Consider the following 12009-nt stretch of genomic DNA (forward strand, 5'->3'; position numbering starts at 1 on the left):
TTAGATAATCTAAAAATTAAAAGGAGAAGGTCCTACCGGGATTCGAACCCAGGTCGCTGGATTCAAAGTCCAGAGTGCTAACCACTACACCATAGAACCTTTTTGTTTATTTCTTAATATTTAATCTACCTAAACAATAATAGCCTCTGCACTCTAAGGATGGCATATGATTCACTGGCGCAGGAGAGAAAGTTAGCCTTGGCTTTGGCATTTCCTCTATGAGGAAAAACTTCAATATTATGTTGTCTTGAAATATCCTTTCGAATGTGTTGGTGCGATGTTTCATGAGGACTAAGAACTCTTTGTTACTACTTATTAACAGAACATATTTATGAGGTAGAGTTTCTCTTTGTTACTACTTTAATCTTGGCTTATTGTAACACATCTCCAAGTATTATTATTACAAGAGATTAGGGATATGATCGTAGGACACAGGTTTCATTCAATCTCTTGTTATTGGGATGATCAGTTTTAAGCCCTGGAGGCTATTAAAGTCACAAAAGGCGTTATCTTTCTTCAATCACTCGTTAATCACTTATCAGTAGGAATCTTACATTTTTCAGCATAGTTTTTTTTTTTTTTACATCACATCTAAAACACAAAAGCATTACTCTAGTGAAGAAGAGCTAAACAATCATTCAAAGATCTAAACTTGCTGCTCTTGCTGCTTTCCATTAACCACATTTTGTTTCTTCTTCTCCTCATCTTTCATCTCCACCGTCTTCTTCTCATCCTTCTCAGCATCATCTGTTGATTTGTCTCCTTTGTTTCCACAGTAGATGAAGTAGAGAATCAACTGCACTGTCCCTAAAGCACATCCAAACCCATTTGGGATCTTCACAACAACAAAAACGACACCGTTTAGTAACATCTTTCAGTTTTGTCCCCAAGAAAGAGAGAGAGAGGGAGAAGGTTTTAACTTACTGCAACAAAAGGGTCACGACCGATGAGACCATAGATGAACCAAGAAGTACCACAGAGGAACACAAAGAGCGACAAAAAGAATGGCATGTACTCTACACTCTTCGTCTTTACCACCAATCTCTGTTTCCATCAAAACTCAAAACTTTGAAACAATCCAACAAAAATTTGAAAAGAATGATTCTTTTTGTTTTGTCTTACCATGATTGAGAGTGGAGAAGCGTACATGATGATGGAGAACACGGTGGCTGCGATACCGCAGAAGAGTTTTCTACCGTTACCATGGAGGGCGAAGAGAGAGACGAGAGCCACCGTTGCGAACACGGCCAAGACTGCGGCGAAGATAGCAAAGATCTTGGCTTTCTCTTTCCTCGGTGCGTAGAAAAGGAAGATCAAGACGTAGATTGTCTCTATCGCTGCTCCTGTTCCGTTGATTGTGCTCACGAGCGTGTTGTCCTTTGACACAAAGGGAAGTCCGTACCTGAAAAACAGAGGAAAAAAAACAGAGGAAGCACAGAAACAGAGTTGTTAAAGAGATGTGTTACTTTGAAGATTCAAGACAGATTTAAAAGTGTTTTTACCAGGCGGAGAGGAGACAGTTGAGGAGAGTCATAGGGTAAGGGATGCCAGAGAACTGTTCAGTTGATTTGTTCTTGATGATTCTCTTGAATGTTATCCTGAAGAACAGAGCAGAACAGAACAAATCTTGAATGTTTCTTGGTTAATAACATCAGTTTACATGTAATACTAGTTAGAGGAGGAAACTGAGAGAATTCAAACTCAGTTCACCAGCTGAAACAGGAAGAAAGAAAGAGAGAGAGAGAGGATGGAGACGTACGAAGGAGCCAAAAAGAGAAACAGAGCAGTTGCGTTTCCTGTAAAAGCAGAGATAGTATAGTGTCAGTGCTTTCTCATGGAGAAAGATGGAAGAAAGAGAGAGAGAGAGAGATTGAAGGGAATGGGTTACCGAAGACGCCGAAGATGGTGTGAGCTATGTTCATCTTTTGATCTCTGAAGCGTCTAAAGATTTTCTCTTTGTTCTTGTTTGTGAGCCTAGAAGAAAAGTGAGAGAGAATGTGGTGAGTGTTTGTTATCGAGAAGCTGTCTTCCCATAGGGGTATAAATATGAAGAACGTGTGTGTGCGCGCTAGCCGCTTCACCGCGAAACACCAATTATTATCAAATTACAAAAAGGCCCATATAAATTAGTGACATTTACGGTACTGATTATTTTTCATATTATATTTTAATTTGTTGTAATAGTAAAATCTGGAAAAATAAGAGGCATAATAAAGGGACCTCTCTCTGCATCTTTCAGAGAGAGAGTCGGTGCCTTCTCCTGACCGCCTGTTCATTGCGGTGCCCGGTTTCCCGTCCATCGGGATCTTTTCCGACATCCGTCAGCTCCTTCAGTGATGGTTGGTCGGCTTTCTACTCTGGGGCTCACCCTTTTTCAGGGTAGTCGCCGGGTTTTGACTCTGGCGACCCACTTCTCCTCGCGGTGGTGTCGGCCGGCTTTGCTCCGGGTTCATCCCGGTTTCTCTTTTCTAAATCGATCTTTGCTTAATCTCTTCGATCCATTCTGTTTTCAATCTCTTTGATTGATTTGCATGTTATTGGATCTCTTTTACATGTGAAGATCTGATTCTCCTTTCGACAGTTGACGGTGGTCCTAATATTGGCGGCTACGACTTTTGCGTCGCTTCCTTTTATCCTTTGGGTTCCCGGCGTTTCAATGATTTCCGGTGTAACTCTCCTCTGTCGGTAGTACTTTAATTGCTTTCTCGTCGTCGGTGGAGGCTCTAACTCCGGATTCCTGTTTCCGGTGGAACATACCGATTAGCGTCTATGTTGATGACTTTCTGGCCGGCGAAGATCGGTGGCTTCTTGACCTAAGGGCACATGTCTCTCACACGCTAACTTGGTAACGCGTGGAAAAAAGGCGAGTCGATTAACCTGTCTCCCTTTGGGCTAATTTTGGACTGGGCTTCTAGTGGGCCTCGTGGTCTTTATGTTCTGCCTGTCTTTGGGCCTTATTTTGTATTTGTTTTTTGCCCTTCTTCTTGGGCTTGCTTTGTAATATAGACCTTGTTTAATAAATACCCGGTGACAAAAAAAAAAAAAAAATCTGGAAAAATAGGTAGTGTTATGAAGGAAAAAATAACAAGTATTTTGTACCGAGAGGAAATTTTAGCGGGTGATCTTGCTGGAATGTTATTCACTTGCCACTCACCAAGAGTACGTTGGTTTTACTCTGTTCGACCCAAACCATCGGTTCATGATAATTTTACCGGTGAAATATCAGCAAAAAAATTCCATTCGGTTCGATTGTAAGGCTGAGATTAATGGAACAACGTGGGATGTTCAGTTGATTATGGAAGATAACCTAACTAATGGTTGATATGTGCAGGAAAAAATCATGAAACTGGGGGTTCTCATTAGATATATATTTTATATAGTTTAGTATAGGACACATATACACATGCATTAGCTAAACTTAAAAAAAAATCTGACATAATATTCTCCCAAGAAAAAAAAGTACAATAATATCCCAAAATAATATAAAAGTTCAAAAGAAAGAAATAGAAGAAAACACTACACTCGTTTTTTTCCTTCAAAGATGATTATATTTATAAAAGATAACAAAGAGCTATCCGAAACCAAATTACATCCGAAGAACTAACAAACAAACAACACTAAATCCTTAATAGGATTACTACTATACCACATCAAAATGAAACAAAACAAGCTACACAAAGATGTTAAACCTTCTCAAAAGCTACTAGACTTGAGATCCAAAAAGGAGCTCCTCTAGCCACATAAGATTGAAACCACCTAGATTTCGAAGCACTATCAGCAATGAGATAGGCACATCTGTTGGAGCTTCTTGTTTCGACTTTACTTTTCCAACACCCAAACCTACACAAAAAATTCTCCAACTTATGGACGACAGAAGTATAAGAAGGCCAAGCTCTTGGTCTTTCAACGACCTTCAAAAGAACTGCATCCTCTCCAGCAATTATTAAGTTGTCTAAACGATGTTCAGCCATACATTCTAAAGTCCAGACCAGAGCTTTTTCTTTCGCTTCCTCAAGCGTTTTAACTCTCACAAAAGACTTCCTACTATGCAAAAGGATTCACCTTCACTGTCCCTAACAATCCAAGCAACTCCCGCCACCTCAGATTTCTGTAACCACTTCACACCGAAATTACATTTAACCCAATTTTGTGGAGGTTTAGTCCACTTTCTTTCCACGAATCTCCGTGACTCCTCATCTCTTTGCTCACCCTCATTATCTAATTGCTGAGCCAAAACCCATGCAGAAACTTCCTCATGAATCTTATCAACTAATTCTACGGCCTTCAGTTCCTTTGCCTCGAAGATAAATTTGTTCCTATTCTTCCAAATTAACCATAAAACCCAAGGGAAGCATCTCCTCGTCTCTACTGGAACTCGAATATTATTACTCATTTGAAAGAGATAGCTGAAGTTCACAAACATCGAGTCTTGATGGAAACCATTTTGAGGAGTCGGAAAGTCAGATAATGCTCATACTTGTCTAGCCACATCACAAGTAAACAAAACATGGTTAGGAGATTCATCATGAATACCACAATACTGACAGAGCATATCAGCCTTCACTCCTCTGGTTATCAAATTGCTCGCCACAGGAATTGCATTTGATAATGTTCTCCACATGAAAGCTTGAATTTTTGGAGCAGTTAAGGAGTTCCAGATTTCTTCCTTCAATCTATTCAAAGACGGTTGCATCTCAGCCTCTTGAAACTCGTTCCTGAGAACCCATCTAGTGGCTAACCAGTTTCCTGATCTAACAGAAAAGTCACCACTTCTGTTATGCTTCCAACACCAAAAGTCTTCACAATGGACTGTTGTTTTCTTTTTAGCAATTATCTCCACATCTGCAGGGAAAAGATTTTCCTCTAAAGCCTTCATGTTCCATTCACCTGTCTCTTGAATTATAAGGTCACCCACCAATAAATCAAGATTGACTAATGGATTCTTCATCCAAGGATTCCAGCGTCCACCAAAATCACACCACGGGTCAATCCAGACTCTGAGCGACTTACCATTTCCTATCTCTTTTCTTAAACCTTTTTTTAGTAAAGATCTTCCATGTAGAAGGCTCCTCCATCCATATGAAGGTCTACTTCCAAGTTCAGCATCAAGGAAATCTTTATTATCAAAATATCTGCTCTTCATAACTTGAGAAATGAGGGAATTTGGACTCTGAAGAACTTTCCACGCTTGTTTTGCAAGTAGAGCTTGATTGAAACTTTCCAAATCCTTAAAACCCAAACCACCAAGCTTTTTAGGAAGACAAAGTGTTTCCCATTTAACCCAATGGATTTTGTTTTTATGCTCAACCGAATTCCACCAGAAATTTGACATAGCACTTGTAAGATTTGCTATAGTCGTTTTCGGGAGCTTAAAACATCCCATTGCATACACAGGAAACGCCAAAGCAACCGCTTTGAGAAGTACTTCTTTTCCACCTAAAGACAGAGATCTTGCAAACCATCCAGATAATCTCTTCTTCAGCTTATCCTTTATAAAATTGAAAAGCTCCACCTTAGATCCGCTGAAGCACTCAGGAAGGCCGAGATAAGTACCAACTCCACCTTCATTATAAATTCCCAAGATATCTCTGATGTTCTCTTTAACTCCTTCATTTATTTCAGCACCAAAGGTTAAAGAAGATTTTTGCAGATTTATCACTTGTCCTGTAGCCTCAGCATAAACATTCAGAATCTCTTGTAATGCTGAAGCTTGATCTGTCTCTGCCTTGCACAAGAATAAGCTATCATCAGCGAAAAACAGATGACTCACCGAAGGACCCTGATTAGAGAACTTAATCCCGTTCAAACTTCCAACATCTTCTGCTTTCCTCAATAGGTGAGAGAACCCTTCCGCGCATAACACAAACAAAGCCGGAGACATTGGATCACCTTGGCGTAATCCTCTCTGTGGTAAAATAGAACCATGAGGTTGATCATTGATTAACACCGAATAGGAAACAGATGAAACACAAAACATGGTAAGCTCCACCCATTTTTGATGAAAACCCAGAGCCTTAAGCAGAGCCCTGAGATATTCCCATTCAACCCTGTCGTTTGCTTTAGACATATCAGATTTGACGGCCATGAACTGAGATGCTACCGGTTTAAAAATCCTTAGACCATGAACAACTTCGTTTATCTCGCCTTTTAAAATGACAGACATTATCAAGTCCATATTGTTTTTACTATCACTTGTCGTTAGCTACGTCAAGATCTGTTGAGATTCTGCTATTTTACCTAGAACAAAGTGATCTAGTTACATATAGACAAAAACAGAAATTTAGCACATCGACTGTGATATATCATATACAGTATAATTTTAGTCTGCAAGAAACGTGCATATTTAGGCACCCCAGATCGCTCCATATATCTTTTTCTCGGCGCCGCTTCTCTGATCTTGTCTCCGGTGACCGTCGGTGGTCTAGAACCGTCGGTCGCCACCCCAGATCGCTCCATTCGTCCATCCTCATCCCTGTTGTGCCCCGATTCACCCACCTCCTCCTTGCTTTTCATCTCTAGTTCTTCGTTTGGATTGCGGCCGGATCTGGCGAACCAAAAAGGTCGATGGGTGCGTACTCGTCCTCCCCGGAGTGATGGCGAGGTGGTGGATGTTCGTAGCGCAGCAGGAGGCTCTGATTTGAAGGTAGATCTAGGGTTTGGACTTCGATTAGATCTGGGTCAGATCTTTCTTGGAGGCTCGCCGGTGCTGCAGGGTGTCGTTGCCTCTGCCTTTCCGGTTAGATCCGTCTCCTCTGTCTCCCTTTGTCTCCGTCTCCTCTGTCTCCCTTTGTCTCCGTCTTCGTTGCTTAGCTAGAACTTCCCCGTTTTGACCTTCGGGTCTGAAACGAAAGGCGATGTTGAGGGCTTCGCTGGGGACTTCTCCTGTGTTCTGATTTCCCAACAGCCACCATGGCGTTTTTGAAGGGTTTGGTTTGTCTGGTGGTCGAGATAGCTCAGGGTTTGCCGTTCTCTGTTTTGTCTTTGCCTTGCGTCGAGCCTCTCTCATTCTCTGCCTGTTGATGGGAGTCATTCTCCTCTGTTTACTTAGTTTCAGAAGAAAGCTGACTGTTGTGTCATGCCCTCTTCGATGCTCAGCCGCCAGATTCGTTTGTGCTCTGCTCGCTCGACGGGACCGGAGTTCAGCCATTAATTCCTCCGCTTCCGTCTGCCAGTATTTCACCGATGCTTCAGCTACTGGCCTCTTTGTGTCGGTTTGGATTCTCAGGGCTCGATTAGTCACCTTTCCTGAGTGAGCTTCGTCTGGAGTGGACTGTAACGGATGTGATGGCCGGACCACGGCTTGGTCAACCATGCTTCGCCTGCCCTCCTGTCGCAGTCGCCTTCGGGACGGTCTGCGGTCCCTCAGACTGTTCTCCGGTTGCGAACTCTACTGATCTCCTCTCTTGTTACAGGTTCCGGTATCAAGGCCAAGAAGTGATCTACTGAAACCGAATGGTTGTTCTGAAAGGTTCAATTGCCAAGCTTTAATCTGTTTTCTAGGGATCAAGATTAAACCTTTTGTTGTTCTAGAGAGTCATTTTTACCTTTTTTTGTGGTTCTTTTTAGCTTTTGTGCTTTAATTAGCCTATTAGATTTCTAGGATTTGAGTTCTTCAAAACCTGTAATCTCCTGTCATTAACAAGTTAATGAAAATTCACATAGAGAAAGAAACGTGCATATTTTATCATTATGCGTGCTCTCCTTATTTTCGAGTGGACACCTTTTTTTTTTCTGAAAGCAAAGAGTGAACATTTTTGAAAATGTTATCCACAATATTTTACGTCAGAATGTAGACGCTTAATCTTTTGGATATGGACCAACAAATGGATTATTGTGCTTCCATATATTATTTGATGGTTTCTATATACACACACACACACCAAGTATCATCAATATAAAGGAAATGGCCGTTTGAGGTTCGGTTCGAGTCCCACGTCAATGATTGAAAAGCAAAAGACTGAACAAGATAGTTAAGGAAAAGAGAAGAAGTTGAAATGATAACGCCAGGATACAATTCGTATAAACACCACATGGCATGACACAACTCTGCACGAGTACGTAGCCCTTTCTTGGACCATTATTGTGTACATAATTAGAACTATCGTTAGCATAGAAAATCAGAATGAAAGGAACGACAAGGCCAATAAATAATAACTACTATTTTCACTTTTTATATAGAGAAATACGCACCCTTTTATATATAAGGTTTGATAGTTTTATATTCTGTTCAATTTGGTCTTGGTTGTGTTATTAATATATTTTTTATTTATTTGAGATATCGTTTATTTGTGCTTTCTTTTCAAATATAGAAAAATAATAGTTTGCCACATGCGAGTGATCACTGATAAAACCAAACTCCTACCTACCTAAAAGATAAACTCTAGATATAGTCTCTCTATCTCAATCTTCATTCTCGATGTAACAATTCAACAGATCAATTGTTGTTTTTTTTCTTCTAATGGAGGTTCTTGATAGGATCGAATAAAAAAAAACGATGTACTATATTCATCAGGGACACATTTTTTTGTGAATAAATTTTGATCATAACTTCTCAGAATTAAATACTTGATTTGCCCTAAAGGGTAGGGCTTTCTTCTCGACCTTTCTAACATTCCATAATTGCTTTTATTTGAAAACTCTGCACCTTGAATGTATTAGTAATAATGGCTTTGCACTCTTCTTACCTACACTTTTGGCTTCTAGCTACTTATGATCCATTTGTATTGATCGACTCTTAGTAACCACCAAACTTCCCAGTCTTATCATCATCGTCACAAAGTTACAAGATCGTTCAGAAAGATATACTGAACTTTTAATGCTTTTTTGGTATCGCCATTTACTAAAGACTGCTACGAAACAATACTACAATAGATGAACTAGAAGGCAGAGTAATTGTTAGGAAGATGTCAAATCTTTGACGTTACATAATAGCAATTTTTACAAATATAAAAGTTTTGTAATATATTATCCACTATATTATTACCTGAAATAGATAGTTCCTATATGTTGTGGTGAACTGTGCACCGATTACAGACAGTACAACCAAAAAGATTTGAACCCTTTCTTATAAAAGGGTCATGCATAGTATATGTAATCATGATTTCCGTGTGGAAGTCTGTTTGGTTGGATTGTATTATTGGTTTCTTGACGGTCAATTAATACTGTAGCAAAATTTTTGCTATGCTACGGACAAAGCATCTCTGTATCTATGATTCTGTTAAACCATCTGTATTTTGCTATTTTTGTTTCTGGAATAGAAAATGTATACTAGAAATTGAATTTCTAATGTATATTCTTTTAAAATATCACTTTTATTATAAATTTAAAATATAGAAATACTATTCTACTTCTATTTGTTGACAAAAAAAAAACTATTTTACTTCTATTTATACTAGAGCTTTTCCCGGGGTATGCCCAGGTTTATTTCCATAAATCCTTAATTTATTTTGAGGTATTATGTTATTTCTATTTAAATATGTAATATGTATATCCGAAACTCTGGCAAATATAAATTACTAAACTGAATTTTAAGTTATTAGAACGCAAAATGTAAATAATGATAAAAATACATATTACATTATTTAAAATATTTTACAGTAAAATAGGTTAATACTCCAATCAATTAAAATTTTGATTTCCTAACTCATTTGTTCATTCTATTTTTGTGGTTCGTATTGTATAATTAGTGGCTAAAAGTTTAAATTCTTACCAGTAAAACCAATCTTTCTAGAAGTATAAGTATACATGAGTTAAACTTGTTGGAATTTTTATTCCAATTTCAAAAATGTTGGATCTAAAAAATACTTTTCTAATGTGTTTTTGATTTTGTATTAAATTTCTAAAAATATTCTGTATATTTCTTTTTTCTTACAAATTTTGTCAGAATAGTGACAAAAACTTCCTGGTTTTGTTTGTTGTAAGTTTGCAAAATAGAATTCTATTTTCCCTTCAGCATACAATTTGTGTTATCATTAAATGTTTATAATTTTAAAATCAAGAAAATGAGCAACGCAAAAAATATGGGGGAATGTAGTTTTGTCTTCTTCTTTGTTGTATTGTCCTACTCTTATCCATCGTGGTGTAGAACTTTTATTATATTGCAATTTTTTTTTTTTGAAACTGGCATTCATAAATCACTTTTATATTGCAATTTTCCTTTTAAAGTTTCAGTAATATCAATGGTACAATGGAAGTAAATCATCTTGATGGTGTTATTAGCACACTTATTTTTCTCCATTCTTTTGCATTAGTTTCGTAGGATATGTTATATAATTAAAAGAGAAAATTATTTTTTTAGGCCAAAAAATGGTAACTATGTCTCATTAGACTAATCTCATATACTTTATGTCATATTAAACTAATTATTTTCAAAATGGCAATAATACCCTCAAATTCAATTATAAATTTGAAATTACAATTAAAAAAATAATTGTAAATATTAAAATATAATAAATAGTTAAAGTAGTTAAAATAAAAGAAAAAATTAAAATCCTCAAATTAAAAAAAAACTAAAGATACACTTTATGTCCCACGATTTTTTTTTTCCTGAAAAAATTATTTTTTCATATATGAAAACTAAATATTTCCAAATAGTTTCTTTCCATATTTTTCGGAACTGATTATTCTTATCTGTAGAATGCAGTAAATCTGTAGAACTCTGTTTCTACAGTTTTTTAGATTTATAGTAATGTGTAAATTTTGATGTCTACAGGTTTTAGATTTACAGTAAATCTGTAAAACTTGTTTTCTACAAGTTTTTAGATCTATAGTAATGTGTAGATTTTGATTTCTACAGGTTTTAGAGCGATAGATTAAGCGCATAATGTGTATTCTAAATATTTTTAGGGTACTATTATTTATGTAGATCATATATTCTAAACATAGTAGATCCAATAAAAAAGTGGATTTCATTTTCTACTTCTTAAAATGGTAATTCTACTTTATGTAGAACATAATTTGAAATTACGATTTAAATATTTTTAGAACTCGGGAAAAATATCACTAAGTTCATCTGGATATTTCATCAATAATTACTATTTTCAATTTTTTTTAGTTTGTAAAACTATTTATTTGATTTATTTTCGAAAATAGTAAATGGCATTAGAGGCAAAAGTAGTACAAAATAGAAATTAGCATAATGAGACATAGTTACCATTTTTTTTTGCCTTAAAAAAAACAATTTTCCCTAGTTAAAATGGGTTTTTAACTTCTATATATTATGAGATTGATGATTGCGAGTAGCATGGTTATTTTTCAGAGGGCTTTAGTGCTCAGTAATTGTCTGAACACAATTTTTATTCGTCTCGTATAGAAGGACGGACGAATATGGTAGTAATATAAGATGTAAATCTATAAAATAATTCAAAATCAAATACCGTATGAATAGTTGGGATATAATTTCATTTTGTTCATATTCAGTTTATTTTGTTGTATTAACTTAGTTTAAGCTTCATATTAAGCGTAATTATCTCTTTTTGTTTTTTTTACTATTTACGTAAACATTGCGTTGACTTAATTTTTAATGGTAACATATTTGATCCACTTTATTTATAACAACACAAATTGACATGCAGCCAAAACATTTCAACCGTACACATCGATATAAAGTAGAATAGTGGCTCTCACAAAACATTTCAGTTGTTTATATACAAATTAATTCTCATGTGCTGCGTGAGTGAGAGAACCAAGAGCAACACAAAAAACTTTTCCATGTAACTTATTTCGGAGGCCAACCGTGTTGTACTGTTGTTCACAGCCATAATATCATATGCATGCCCTTGGTGGAGGAGGTGATCACACAAAATGTTTGTGTTGCTCTAACCATGTGTTTGTCTCAGGATCTACATTTGTATGACAAACATAGTACTGTGTATACAGTTACTAAACAGAGAAAGATTTGAGGAAAAAACATAGTATACCTCCAAAACATCCCTTAAAAATCTCAGCATCAATCAGATAATATGATAATACCTATAAGATCTATGGTGGTTCCATCTTCCACAGTGACAT

At 36.8% G+C, this 12009-nt stretch overlaps 1 protein-coding gene and 1 non-coding gene across 2 annotated transcripts; both read right to left on the reverse strand.

Moving 5' to 3' along the window:
- Positions 1 to 27: 27 nt before the first annotated feature.
- Positions 28 to 99, reverse strand: TRNAQ-UUG. The gene has a single exon. It is a non-coding gene; the product is annotated as a tRNA-Gln (tRNA).
- Positions 100 to 511: 412 nt separating this feature from the next.
- LOC106390625 (bidirectional sugar transporter SWEET1) lies at positions 512 to 2029 on the reverse strand. The gene is made up of 6 exons (XM_013831129.3): positions 1889 to 2029; positions 1760 to 1796; positions 1503 to 1598; positions 1123 to 1402; positions 925 to 1044; positions 512 to 835 (listed from the first exon to the last, which is right to left on the reverse strand). Exons 1-6 carry the CDS (start codon positions 1920 to 1922, stop codon positions 647 to 649), a joined length of 756 nt encoding a protein of 251 aa, XP_013686583.2. The 5' UTR covers positions 1923 to 2029; the 3' UTR covers positions 512 to 646.
- Between the last annotated feature and the right edge of the window lie 9980 nt (positions 2030 to 12009).

Source organism: Brassica napus, chromosome C8 (genome assembly GCF_020379485.1).
Source record: "Brassica napus cultivar Da-Ae chromosome C8, Da-Ae, whole genome shotgun sequence".
Lineage (NCBI taxonomy): Eukaryota > Viridiplantae > Streptophyta > Magnoliopsida > Brassicales > Brassicaceae > Brassica > Brassica napus.

Coding starts and splice junctions, on each gene's coding strand:
- LOC106390625 (XM_013831129.3), bottom strand. CDS start 1,922: ATGAACATAGCTCACACCATCTTCGGCGTCTTCG. Junction 1,797..1,888: donor CACCATCTTCGGCGTCTTCG/GTAACCCATTCC, acceptor CTGCTTTTACAG/GAAACGCAACTGCTCTGTTT. Junction 836..924: donor GTCGTGACCCTTTTGTTGCA/GTAAGTTAAAAC, acceptor GTTGTTGTGAAG/ATCCCAAATGGGTTTGGATG.